This window comes from Elgaria multicarinata, chromosome 9 (genome assembly GCF_023053635.1).
Source record: "Elgaria multicarinata webbii isolate HBS135686 ecotype San Diego chromosome 9, rElgMul1.1.pri, whole genome shotgun sequence".
In the NCBI taxonomy this organism is placed as follows: Eukaryota; Metazoa; Chordata; class Lepidosauria; order Squamata; family Anguidae; genus Elgaria; species Elgaria multicarinata.
Window position 1 is genome coordinate 38,356,467 of NC_086179.1, and position 14,471 is coordinate 38,370,937.

General features: G+C 42.5%; 1 protein-coding gene across 1 annotated transcript in view; it reads left to right on the forward strand.

The window, feature by feature from the left end:
- The window catches only part of LOC134403449 (cytochrome P450 2D14-like), a 50,558-nt gene that overhangs the window by 20,498 nt on the left and 15,589 nt on the right, over positions 1 to 14,471 (forward strand). Inside the window, exons 2-4 of the mRNA XM_063133632.1 lie at positions 10,907 to 11,078; positions 12,217 to 12,369; positions 14,275 to 14,435. Of these exons, the coding sequence (XP_062989702.1) occupies positions 10,907 to 11,078; positions 12,217 to 12,369; positions 14,275 to 14,435 (486 nt within the window). The remainder of the gene's footprint in view (positions 1 to 10,906; positions 11,079 to 12,216; positions 12,370 to 14,274; positions 14,436 to 14,471) is intronic.

The window sequence follows — 14,471 nt, forward strand, 5'->3', positions numbered from 1 at the left end:
GCCTGCAGTGTCACCCACTCCTGTGCTATTGCAAATGGCTAGCTGATATTTGTAAATAATGGTAAACAACTTAATGCCAGCTTCATTGATGGTCTTATCTTTTGAAGTTCTAGGAAGTAGGTTCTCCAGGTCCTCATTCAATAAGCCAATTCTTCCTGTTATATGTATGCTATTACCACTTAATCTAGCATTAAAGTCACCCATCACAATAATTGGTATCAGTGGATGTTCTTCCATTATTTTTTCTAGCTGCAAGTCTAACAAAGCCCATATATTATCCTCAGAGTTCACAGAGCCTTTTGGTGGTATGTAAACATTGATACAGATTAAGGTAAACACAGTACCACTAGATAAGCGAACTACCTGAAAATGAGGTGAGTGGGATACCATTTCCTCTACTTCCAGTTTTAGGCTTGTTGAAACACAGAATGCCAAGCCTCCTTTACTCCTTCCTTTCGTATTAACTCTTGTAGCTGGTTGGGAGTAAGAAGCAAACCCTTGTATGGAAATTTCTTTTGTCCAAGTTTCTTGAAAGCAAATTATATGGAACTGTTTGAGATACTCGATAAAACTACAATCCATTATCTTATTAAACCATCCTACGATATTCCAAGAAATAAATTTAATAGGCTTATGCCCTAAATCTGTTGAACTCAGTACATTTCAGCTACCACTCTGTGACCAAAGTCTATTTCGAAACTCATGTCTATCTCCCCACATTCTATCTCCTCTCCTATTCCATGATTGAGTCTGACTCCTAACTTGCCATTGTTGTGGGGGGGATAGGAATCATATTAGGATTTGCATAATTATTCCACCATGGACTATTGTTCCTTCTATATCTCATCTTTATGGGTCTTAGTGACGTATCTCTAGTCTGAATTAGGACAGGGATAGGATTATTTAAGGAGTCACCTTGGTTAGTATCTGTATTCAAGTTTGAGTTTGTTCTTGGCCGTTTTACCATGGGCTGTCTCAGCCCCACTGTATCGACTGATTGCATCTCTATTTTTGCCATGTATGGTTCACAACCAATGCCCTTACCTCTCTCTGACACCTGAATATTATTTAATCGAGAGGGTTCATTCACTGCTTCCATACCATCCTCAGATCCATCTTTCACTGCAGCTGATTCCTTACTTGTTCCATTCCTCAGTTTACCCTGTTTAACTTTGCCCTATTTGATCTTACTTACAGCATAACTTTTGTCTAAGATCTTAAAAAGTGGGTTAAAATTCATACTTCTAACCTTCTTACCTTGATGCTTATGGGCTTTACCCTTATGTTTATTGCTGCCATGCTCAGTTGTACTTACTTTCAAGGATATTTTCTTAACAGGTGCTATCCCTTTCCCAATGTCTTGGGATTGCCTTTTCACCTCTTTCTGATGTACATTATTCACTGTAGGAACAGCTTGTACCATAGGTATCTGAGGTACAGCAGATCCTTCCTCCTTATCTAAGCTCAAACCTGGGACTTGAACTATTTCAGAGGGGTTCTGACCCTTACATAGCAGCAATTCCTCAATGGAGAGACTATCAATTCTGTTAACAATATCAGAAGGAAGATTAAATTCCTCTTTTCTGTCAGCCAAAAACAGCGGGGGCTCTTTCTTCTTTGGGGTAATTGGGTCTACTAGAGGGGCCCCAGGCTTCTTGTTCAGTGATCCTGCTATAAGGCCAAGTATTTCCTTTATCCCAACAACTACATCTTTGATTTCCAAAATCATTTATTTATTTATTTATTTAATTACATTTATATACCGCCCCACAGCCGAAACTCTCTGGGCGGTTTACAACATTTAAAAATAGTAAACATTAAATCATGTCACTTATGTGACAGTTACACCTATGTTTCACCTTAGGTTTATTCGTGTGCTGGCTTGGTGAATTTGTTCCAACCGTCTCCTTATTCAACCACCTGAGTAAGAATGACTCTTCAACTAAGAGGGTCTCCAAGGCCTTCTTTCCCGCTTTATTCCCTATAGTTTGGTCTACTTTTCCCGGGGATTTCTGAGGGGTTGATAGAAAATCTCTCATTCTCATTTTCCCAAAATCCACACTCACTTTATCATTTAAGCAGCAACTGCCCAAGAGTTGTTCATTAGTAGTAGAAGTAATTGACAAATCAATGTGAGATGTGGTCTGTAATTTGGGAGGTGTTGAGAGGCAGTGATCTATAACCAGCCCAGACTTCCATACCCATGTATGAAATCTGTGATCTTAGTCTGCAACATCCTTCACTCTGCCTTTCCATAACACTTTAGTTCCATTTGATATCTTCCCCGCATCATAGGCAGGATAGGCAAAGGAATGCTAGTGTCTTCTACAGGAGGTATAGGGGAAATAACATTCTGTATTATTATTATTATTATTTATTCAATCAATGTACATGGTGCTGTACAGAGTAAAACAGTAAATAGCGAGACCCTGCCGCATAGGCTTACATTCTAATAAAACCATAATAACAATAAGGAGGGGAAGAGAAAGCAAACAGGCACAGGGTAGGGTAAACAGGCACTGGGTAGGATAAAACTAACAGTATAAAGTCAGAACAAAATCAAGTTTTAAAAGCTTTAGGAAAAAGAAAAGTTTTTAGCTGAGCTTTAAAAGCTGCGGTTGAACTTGTAGTTCTCTGTACTTGACATTCCTTCTTTTTTCGTGCAGAAATTGGGGTAATATTCATTGGGATACTCCTCCGTACCTGTTGGATAACTGGTGGGGCCAGAGTAATATCAAATATCACCTCATGGTCATCTAAATGCAACTGATCCATTTGTTAAAAAGTGTTTGGATTCACCAAATCTACTAGGAAGTACTCAGCTCAGTAGCTTAATAGAGAGAGAGAGAGAGTGGAGGGCAGGAGTGGGGTGGCGGGGGTGGGGGGCGGTAGCGAGCGAGTGGGAGGGGCGGGAGCGGGGAGTGGGGTGGCTTGCATGCCGGGGGGGAGAGGAGCGACTTACCTCCTCGTCCGTCAGCAGGCCCGGGTGTAAATGGAGCCCCCGGCTTCACCGGAAGTTAGGCCTTGGCCTAGCTTCCGGTGAAGCCAGGGGCTCCATTTACACCCGAGCCTGCCATCAGAGGAGGAGGTAAGTGACGTTGGGTGCGGGGGTTGGGCTTCCAAAAACACCTTTGGAGGGCACCAGGTTGGAGAAGGGCTGCTCTAAACAAAAAAAGAAGTAGGTGGCTCTAAGTTGTTCGTCATCAGTTTTCCACAACCCCACAGTCACCTCTGCATATCCTATTCTCCATCCTGTCCTCATAGTTTATCTGCTTTGGGAAAATGAGAATTTCACTGGTACTTTCTGCCTCCTTAGGGAAGATGTGGCGTTAAGGCTGGTGAGCCTTAACTCCCAATTTCCCCGCTTTTTGGTGCTTGGTAGGAAAGTGTTCATCCTTAACGTTGTTTTATAAACCATAGGTTTTTTGTTTATTGAATATATTTATATAACTTAAGGCTAACTTCCCAAACTAAACATGTATAACAATTAACTTGAAAATTATACTAGTCCTGAATTACTGATAATCGAATTGCCTATGAGTCATTTAATATAAAATTTGTGTATCGCTTAGGTGGTTTGATATGGCTGCAGGAATGTGTACTTTGTGTACTTTGCTGTTCTGTGTTGGTGATGCATTTGCATATGTCTCTTGGTTTTGTGGTTCAGGGTCAGGAATATGGCATGCATTTTCACGAGAGTGTGGAATTACAGAGTAGTCCTGTATCCACCATATCTGGGGTATCTTTGAGTCCTTGAGGCCTCATTAGACGAATGAGCTTGCGCTTCTGTTGATATGAGCACCCATTAACTTCAGTAATATAAGTGTGGGGATTTATTTGTCCAATGCAAATTCATTTTGTCCAGGGACATGACTTGCCACGAGGAAATAACTGGACACATACAGAATCTCCAACGTGCAGTGGTGGTAACACTTTTGCATCCCTGTCACAGTAGGTTTTAGCTTTAGTGCGTTTGTGCTGCAATTCTTCTGTAACTTTTGTTGTAACTTTAGGCTTCAATAACGCAAGAGATGTAGGTATCAAGGATTGTGCATCTGGACATAAGTCTTTGCACTGGGCTGCTAGTCATACCAGCAGTTGGAGCATTTCTCCACTCCAAAATAGCTTGCCAAAGATTTCTTTATTTCTTGCCGTTTTCTTTAGGAGAGTTTTGGCAATTTTGACGGCTGATTCAGTTTTGCCTTAGATTGACTGTTGTAGGGAGATGATGTTATGTGGTGAAATTCCCAATCTTTTGAAAATCTGGCAAATTCTTTGCAGGTGAACTGTAGTCCACCATCTGAAATCACACAGTCAGGGATTCCTAGTCAGCTGAAATGGTTCATGATTCTTTCTGTTACAGTTGCTGATGTGGTATCTCGCAGTTTGTCCATTTCCCAGAAATCTGAATAGTAGTCTACTAAAATGAGATAATTGCTGCCATTTTCAGTGAACAGGTCCATTCCCACCTTGCTCCATGATCTGTTCGGAATGCTGTGTATCACCAGTGGTTCTTTCTGTTGATTTGCTTGGAATTCAGCACATGCATTACAGTTGCTTACAAGGTCTCTGATGTCATTAGCAATATTCGGCCAGAAGATCACATCTCTAGCTTTCCTCAAACAGCACTCTATTCCAGAATGACTGCAATGTATTTTTGATAATATGTCTTTTCTCATGGTCTTTGGAATGAGTATCCAATGGCCTTTAAATATGATGCCATCTTGGACACTTAGTTCATCATGGTAGTTCCAGTAGTCTCAAGTGGAAACTGGAACTTTCTTTTGGGTATCTGGCCAACCCGCTAAAACAATAGAGATCAATTCCTGCAGATCGTTGTCCTGTAAAGCGTTCTCCCAAACTCTTTGAAGTCCTTGCCGTGAGATGGGCATGTAGGACCATCTATCGCTGTTTTATTTGTATCAAATAAGGGTATCACTGTTTTATTTGTATATTTTGTACAGCACCAAGTACATTGTAGGTGCTATATAAATAATAGTAATAATAATAATAATAATAATAATAATAATAATAATAATAATAATAGGCAGCTTGATTAATGCTTTCTAATTCCTCTTGAGCTGTTGGTGCTTCAAGGGAATTGAGTATCTCTCTTCTTTATCTTTCTTGTGGCAAGGGTGCACTGGACAGGAGATCTGCTATGTACCTCAGTGCCTTTTTTATATTGTACATCCAGGGGATAGCATTGTATTCTAAGAAGCATATGTTTAAGGTGTTTTGGAGCTGATAATAATGACTTCTTAAAAATAACTTCCAGAGGCTTATGATCACTGTCAACTCTGATGGATTTCTAACCTCGTATAGACTGGTCAAACTTTTCACAAGCAAATACTATTGCCAGACATTCTTTTTCAATTGGGCATCATGCCATTCAATCTGTGATAAAGACCTTGATGCAAAGACAACAGGCTGTCCATTTTGCAAGAGTACAGCACCCAGGCCTGTCTCACTGGCATCACACTGGTTAGTGGGATCTTCATTCATGTCATAGCACTTCAACACAGGTTGTCTGGTAACCAAGTCTTTGATCTATTGGATTGTCTGTGGGTTGTCTATGCAGCCTCTGTTTTAAAGATAAAGAGATACAACTTGGCACCATGATAGCTCCTAAGGAGGGCTTTAGCCATGCCAAATTTGAAACAGTTCCATTCATCTATTGATTTTTTTAAAGTTGGAGTTTTTAAAATTATTATTTTTAAAAACCGCTGGAGCCATAACCTCCAAACTCAAGTTGTCAAACCTCCTCTTTGGGGTCTTGCACCTTGAAAAGTTTCAGCCCATGGTATCAAGGGGATCTCCAGTTGTTAACTAAGAAGTGCTGGGCAAGCAGGACACCTTTCCTGTTGCAGATTTGGTAGGTGATCAGGCACCTGGAGCTCAGCAGAGATGAACAGTCCACAGATCAAAATGTGGGAAAGGAGAGATCAGTCAAAGCAGCACACAGGTAAAAAAAAGAATAGCCCAGAGGCCTTTTTTCAGAGTTCCACATCAGGGGCAATTAAAGGTCATCCTTAGAGAAAAACTCTCATGACCAACAGTGAGGTGCCAGTTGAGAGAGAGGCTCTCATCTTTGTGGATGTCCTGTTGCTGAAGATGTTGGAACCCGGCATGCCATTGCTTTGCTTCACTACCCCTTCCCTTCCACTTCACTTTGTTCACTTGTGAGCTAGGCTCTGTTTGCACTGCTGGCATGCAATGCAGAGCATTTGAAGTGCACGTCAGAGAAAAATAGATAAATTTGAGGCTTTGGCTGACTGGCATATCTCTTGGAGACAGAGTTAGACTGAAGACACAACTCAGAGATGGCTGTAGCTTAGCCCCGAGAGGCTGGCGTGTCACACAGAGCATTTTAAGAGCATCTCACAGTCCACTGTTTGTGCAGGTAGAGGCAGCTGGCAGTGGAGTATTTTTAAAACAAGAGTCACCAGATGCGACCAAGCTATAAGCTGACACCATAACCACCACCACCCCCAGCCAAAGGGTACAAGTGCACAGCCTGGCTGGACAGTTGAGAGATTTTGACAGAGAGAGGGGTGGGGATTGTTTCAGGCTGGAGATGTCGGCTTGCTGACACAAGGCAGAAAGCAACCCAGATGCACCTGTAGATTGGCCCTGAGAAGATGGCTTGCCACCCAGAGTGTTTTAAGAGTGCTTCAGAGTCGAGCAGTTGTGCAGGAAGAGAAGAGATGGATGCAGCTGGTGGTGGAGGTTTTTAAAATAAGAGTCACCAGACATGACCAAGCAATAAGCTGCAATAAGCAATATCCCTGGCCACAAGTGCATAGCTTGGCTGGACCATCAGGAGACTTTGGCAGAGAAAGAAAGAGAGAGGGGAGGGGAGATTGTTTGAGGCTGGAGGCTTTGGTTTGGCTGCAAAGACTTAGGGAGACAACAGAGGCAGCACAAGACAATCCAGAGACATCTGTTGTAGCTAAGCTCCACACTGCTGGCATGCAACACAGGGCATTAGAAAGATGGTCTCAGAGTCACATGTTTGTGCAGGAAGTAGACAGGAGTTCAAAGTTTAGACGTGCGAAGTATGCATTAGTACTGAAAAGAGAGTAAAACTCTGGTGTTTGATGAAGTAAATGAATGGTTTTAATTTTTTTCTTTCAAAAATAACCCAATGATTAAAACAATAGTAAAAATTGTGTATTAGGAGCACAACGTCTCAGACCCGAAGTGGTCCTTCCTCAGGAGCTGTGTGTGGAGATTACTTCCATCTATTTTCAAGTAAAAGGCAAGATAAAGGCTCTTAAAATCTTCTCTCTTGTGCTGTAGTGTCGACACCTTCGTTATCTGTAGAAAGACCTCCTAACCATGATTACCAACCATGGCCATATATTGTTAAATCTGCACTGGATTTGTGTATGATTCAAGATTATCAAAAGTTTAGATTTTTTTCTTTATGTATGTTTGATTTGCCCTATCACAAACTATAATGTGTATGCACAACTAGGTTTTTGAAAAGCGCTATCAAACTATTTTAGCTGCAAGGCTAATGAACTGGCATGGTATAGTAAATACTGTTCTTGCATCAAATAACACAATATTGTTTAAGCACAAGGCTTCTGCACTCTTTTTTCTGTGTTGGAGTGCTAGAGACTAGGGTTGTGCACCACCTCAGATCGAAATCCCAAATCTGAAGTGGATTGGGGTGGTTCGGGCCCTTCCACACTGGATCCGAGGCAGTTCGGGCAAAGACCGAGGCGGTCCAGAGCCAAAGCCAATTGGCTCTGAAGCTTCGGGCTGCCTCAGCGCTTCAGAGCGGGGACCCCCCCACACACACTAGTCTCCTTACCTGCTGCCTCCATTGCCATCTTTTAAGTTATCGCGAGGCCTACTCCCTTTCATTTCCAGCGGCACTGGAAGCCACCAGAAGAAAGATGGCAGCGGCAACAGAGGCAGCAGGTAAGCCCCCCTCCCCACTTCACCACTTACCTATGTCTGCTGCCACCACCATGTGCAAGCCAGCGGTGGTGGTGGCGGCGGCGGACCCAGGTAAGCTCCCCTTCCCCACTTACCTGCATCTGGCGTCTTCCATTTGAGGATGCTGTCCTTGACAGTGTCCTTGAGTCGAAGTCGCCGGACACAAGCCAGCAGTGGCGGCAGACCCTGGTAAGCCCCCCCTCCCACCTTCCCCACTTACCTGCGTTTGCCACTGCCACCAGCTTGCGTCCAGCGACTTCCACTCAAAGATGCTGAAGGCCAGAAGCAGGCTGTGGCCTGGTTCCAGCCTTCAGCACCCTCAAGTGGAAGCCGCCGAACGCAAGCCGCCGGTGGTGGACAGCGGATGCAGGTAAGTGGGGAAGGAGGAGGGGGGCTTATCTGGTGCCTCCGCTATCCACAGCAGTGGATGGTGGAGGGACCAGATAAGTGGGGAGAGTTTTCTGGGTGCTGGCTGTGCAGCCAGCACCCAGGAAGCACTGAATTGCCTCGGAGGGTCCAAATTTCACCTTGGCTTCAGCGCCAAGGTGGATCAGGGCTGCTTTGGAGGCTCCAGATCAGCCTCCAAGGTGGATCAGGGGTCCCTGCACAGCCCTACTACAGACCAGAAAGAAATATATTTGGAAAGCCAAATATTTGGTAATTGGTAGGAAGATGTTGCCAACTCATTTATGCCCTGCAAGAAAGAATTAGAAAAAGTGTATATTGATCTTTGTATATTGAAAATACTGCATGCTAAAAATCTAAACTTTATTGCAAGTTCTTTTCCATATTGTCTGCAAGTATTTTCATATATATGAAACTTGGCATGGCTAAAGCCCTCCTTGGTGCCAAGTTTCATCTCTTTATCTTTAAAAATAAGTTTTAAAATATAATAATTTTAAAACCTGAAATTTAAATAAATTCCTAAAAATCAATGGATCAACAGAACTGCTTCAAACTTGGCATGGCTAAAGCCCTCCTTGCGAGCTATCATGGTGCTGAGTTTCATCTTTTTATCTTTAAAAATGAATATTTAAAAAATAATGTTAAAACCTCAAATTTTAAAAAAATTTGCTAAAACTCAATGGATGATTGGATCTGCTTCAAATTTGACATCAGTATGGCTTACCACAGTACCAAGTTTCATCTATTTATCATTAAAAATGATGGATCTGTAAGCATTTTTGTTAATCGGGGAGGATAGGAAAAATCCGGATTTCCCCCCCAAAATTCATAATCTCCCCGTTCTCGGATTTGTTACCAAAAATCCTAACAAATCTGGGGTTTTCCTGTCATATGGTCACTCTAAGATAGGCCTACAAACAAAGCTTTTTTGAAAATGAAAACTGAAGTCAGCATGAGTTTGGGAGGTGTTATCTTGAAAGCAGTTTGTCCCCTGCTCTCTTTTAATTATAGAGTAAGAGAAAATATTGTTACATATTTTTTGCTGTGGAGGGAATCAGGTCCATGTTAATTGTGTACGTTTTGTATGTTTTGTATGTTGATGTTTGATTTTGATTTTTGTAATGTTTATTTCTTTGTTTTGTGTGTGTTTTAGAAAATAATATAACATTTAAACTGGAAAAAAGCAATTTGTTCCCTGCTCTCCTTTTCAATTCCAATGAAAATATTTCACTCCCCCCCCATTTACAAATGGTTTTAGCCAAAATCGACAACAAATAATCTGCAAGCTAACCTCTTCCAAGGGTCATGGTCCTTCTCTGCTTTGCTACCATGGTCCTGCTCTGCTTCTGTATAATCACATCCTTCACCTGCCATCAGGATTTCATCTGCTCTTATTTTCACTCCAAGAGGGAGAGGGCCATGATGTGATCACTTCTACCTTGTGTGAAGACCGCCTTCTTCCCTGAGGAGCTGCTGTCTCAGAGAGTGGTCCAAGCCAGGCACCACAGAACCTCCAGCTAGTGTACGCAAGGAAGTGACACAGGAGTCACTATTTTCCCCATTTGCTTGTTCTCTGGTGAAAAATCTGTCCCTCTCAACTTTTTCTCTTTGTTTGAGAGAACAACAGGTGCCTAGGGCTCCCAGAACTGCAGTCAGGAAAGAATCTGTGCTCAGCTTTAGAGTGTTCCACACCTCTCTGCTCCTTTCCGCTAAGAAATGTAAAAAAGAAGAAGCTTTGCTTTGCTGCTGATGTCATTTTCTTGCACTGTCAAACCTATACATAGATCAAACTGTTTCTTCCACTGCTGAGGTAGGTTTGTTTTCTGTGAGCTCTAGAGGTACAGGTGGCTTCAGACATAGTTCAGTGGCTTCAGGCTTCTAAGTGCTGTATTTTGGAGAAGTTACAGTTCATCCGCTGCCATATTTAAGTTGTAAATAAGAAGATGCAGCAACAGCTATGCTCACAACTAAAGCTTTATTTAAAAATGAGGCTTAGAGCTTTTCTGCATGAGGCACTTATTGTGTCCTCATCATTCCCTACTCATGGTTGTTTACGGGTTCTTTAGACAATGTTGAAATCCTACAGTTTCACCTCTATGACTAACAAGCATTTTCATGAGTTGTTTTAGAGCAAGGAAAATGCAGTATTATTTAAAGAAAGCTAAAGAAAATGCTATTCCTACTTGTGTATTTGTGCTATTCAGCTATACCACAGGGCCACCTAGAGGTTATGCAGTGAAAAAGCAAAAAAGTCTCTAAAAAGTATTTGTATAGCCCTCATTTTAAGCATTGGTTTATAAAAGTATAAAGAAAAATGTACAATGTAAAGTAATGTTATACTATGTGGCGTTATGATTTGAAAAGAGTTAATTGGGAGTTAATGCAGGGTTATGGCTATGTTCTCCACAATAGCATCACTCTTATTTCATTTTAAATGTGTCCAGATTTTCCCAGATTTCAACTGGTCTACAGTCGGAGCCATCTCTGTTTTTGTTGTATTTTCCACTGGGTATCAGATTAATTTGTCCTATTTTCATGTTATGCATCATAGTGGGGGGCAAAGTTTGGACCAGCCGTCTTACTCCAGGCTGGGTGGAGGAATATCATCATACTGAATGGATTCAAGATGACAAAGGAGGCCCTGGGACAAAATGCTGAGAACTTCATTGACAGACCTCCATGTTCACTGTTGAAAGTAGTCGGCCATGGAAAGAATTGTCAAGGCAAGTGTTGCGCATGTGGTGATGAAGCATGTAAACAAATATGATTGTGTAGTCCTATGGCCATGACAGCACAGTCAGCAAGTATACATGTTGCAGTCCATCTCTTCCTCTTGTAACCCCATTCATTGGAAAGGGCTTACAGTCTGGATCACTGCAGAATTAAGCAAGTATAGTCTGGGATCACTTTGAGTGAGCAGTGGATACCAGCTATACTATCCACGTACAGTGCAGGAGGTAAGTAGAGGCAAGACAGCAGCGCATTACAGCCCTTGACTTTGCTCCAGCACTTGCACAGGCAAGACAGCTCTGTCCTGCCAGGAGAGAAATCTGGCAGCAGGACAGGAAAGAGAGCAAGAGTCTACGCCTCACTCTCAAGCTTCCCACTGCAGGCCATAGAGGTCTTGGGGGTGGGGGACGTACAGTGGCATGAAATGACAGATGTCCATGCCAATCCTGATCACTAGGGATATAGGTGAAATGGTGATGGTCCACTAGACACAAGGTGTTGGTGGGTTCTCCTTCATTCAACCCTTTCTTTCTTCCTCCATCTCATGCATGGGCAACACCCATCCAGTCAGACATGCCAACATACAACCCTCACCAACCTGCTGTGTCCCCCCTCCTGCACCAAGATGATCCCAGCTGGCTTCCCCTGTCCCACTGGATTACTGCTGCTCTCCCTCCCTGCTCCCCAGTTTCTTCCTTGTGGCTTCCGTGCCCCCAGCTGGCTACGACAGCCCTTCCTAGCCACCTCCTAGCCAAGGGTGGCTTTGCTTGGGAATTCCCACAGGGAAGCATCTGATTTGCCACTGTGAGGGGGATGTACACTACTGCTTTAAAGCACTTTATAACAGTTTTGACAACTGTTGGGGCCCAGGACACACTGCAGATACAGTTTTCAAAATGTTTTCAAAGTGCTTTAAAGCGCTTTAAAAGCAGTAGTGTAGATTCCCCCCACCCCACCCCTGGATTAGATAGGCCTTAGGAGGAAAACCCGGACTTTCCAAGGAGACTATCCCAACCTGTCCTTCTAAAATATCAGAAGAAAAAATAACTAAACCATAACTAAACTTTGGAATGGTTCTTGGGTAAATCAAGAGAGAAATAATGAACTCACAGAAATTTTTATGTCCTTCAGGAGTAGTGATGGCAAAATACAAGGATGGCTGGAAGGAGATGAGGCGATTCTGTGTCTCCACCCTGAAAAACTTTGGGATGGGGAAGAAATCACTTGAGAAGAGAACATCTGAGGAAGCTGGATATTTGTGCTCTGAATTTAAATCCACTGAAGGTATATCTTGTTCTTGGGACATGGAGAAGCTTGGGGTGGATATGAGGAAGAAAAATGCTCATGATGGCTATTTTGGTAATAGGTGAACATAATTCTATTATTGATGCAGACACACTTGGCTTACAATATATACGTCTGTTCACCATACCTATCATGGGGGTATTGTAAAATTAGAAAAAGGGCAATGGAGATGCTTAGGGGCTGGAGCTACTCCCCTATAAGGAAAGATAACCATTTGCAGCGTTTTAGCTTAAGGGGGGAAGGTGAATATGGGGGTATATGATAGAAGTATATGAAATATTCATTGTGTGTAGAAAGTGGAGACAAAGATGTTTTTCTCCTTCTCTCTTAATACTACAACCTGGAGTCATGTACAACAATGATGAACTGGTGAGATTCAGGGAAGATAAAAGGAAATATTTCAAACAGGGCATTGTTAAATTATTCAATTTTCTATCACAAAAAGTAGTGATGGCCACCAACATGAAGGGATTTACAAGGGGATTAGACAAATTCATGGGGATAAGGCTATCAATGGCTTCCAATCCCAATGGCTATATATCACCGCTAGTATGTTACTAGTTGCTAAGGATCACAAGCAGTAGGGTGCTATTGCATTTACATCCTGTTTGGGGACTTCCTATAGGCATCTGGTTGTCCACAAAGGGAGCAGAATGCTGTCCCCATTTGCCTACTACATTTGCCAGGGTTCTTCTCCCTCACCAAGGACGAGAGGTCTTTAATGAAGCCGCCTCATTGCCTGAAGTTGCTGTTCTGTTACTTCCAAAAGGAAGCCAGTTGTTCTGTTTTGGAAAGTTCTAGAACAGGTGGTCCCAGCAGCCCGCATGCAGGGTCCTAACTACCAGTTCCACCACAGATCTGACTGCTGAACAACAACCCTCCTCCAATTCCTTTCTGCCTCCTCTTCTGAGCTGATGCTGTGATTCACTGCTTGAGACTGAGATTTGCTATTGGCTGATGTTGCCTTGAAAAGGGCAAGCATGGGCACTTTGTCATGCTTTGAAATGTGCAAAGAAATTATTATTATTATTATTATTATTATTATTATTATTATTATTATTATTTACATTTATATACCGTCCCATAGCCGAAGCTCTCTGGGCGGTTTACGAAAGTTAAAAACAGTGAACATTAAAAAGGAATATACAAAATTTTAAACCATAAAAAGCATAAAATACAAACAAAAACAGACAATATCCATTTAAAAACAACTATTCTGGTGTTAGTTAAAAAAAATCAGCATATGCTGTTAAATGCTGTTAAATGCCTTGGAGAAGAGAAAAGTCTTGACCAGGTGCCGAAAAGATAACAATGTTGGCGCCAGGCGAGACTCGTTGGGGAGATTATTCCACAATTGAGGGGCCACAACTGAAAAGGCCCTCTCCCTTGTTGCCATTCTCCAAGCTTCCCTTGGGGTAGGCACCCAGAGGAGGACCTTAGATGTTGAGCATAGTGTACGGGTAGGTTCATGTTGGGAGAGGCATTCCATCAGGTATTGTGGTCCCAAGCCGTGTAAGGCTTTATAGGTTAAAACCAGCACCTTGAATTGGGCTCGGAAACATACATGCAGCCAATGCGAGCGGGCCAGAGTCGGTCTGATATGCTCAAATCTTCTGGTTCCAATTATCAATCTGGCTGCTGTATTTTGCATAAGCTGCAGCTTCTGAACTGTCTTCAAAGGCAGCAAGTGGCACCTAGGAGCCTTGCCCAATGCCCCTTCCCTGAGACAGTTGCAGGGGTTTCCTTTGCATCCCAGCTTCACCTTCAGGATGATCCCTCAGGACTAGCCCATAAACTGGCTCACAGTGTTCTTCACTCTGTTCTTCTTCTGCATTGCATAAGCAGACCTCTAATTTCTTTTCTGTTCTTGTATTTCTCATACAGGTTCTCCCATTGACCCACATGACATCATCTTCAGGGCTGTAGGTAATATAATCTGCAGCCTAACATTTGGTGATCGTTTTGAATACACCGATGAGACCTTCCTGAGGTTAATGCATTTGGTTGAGGCGATCATGAAAGGATTAACCATAATCATGCCCCAGGTACTTTCATGTGTTTGATTGAGCATTAAAACAGCC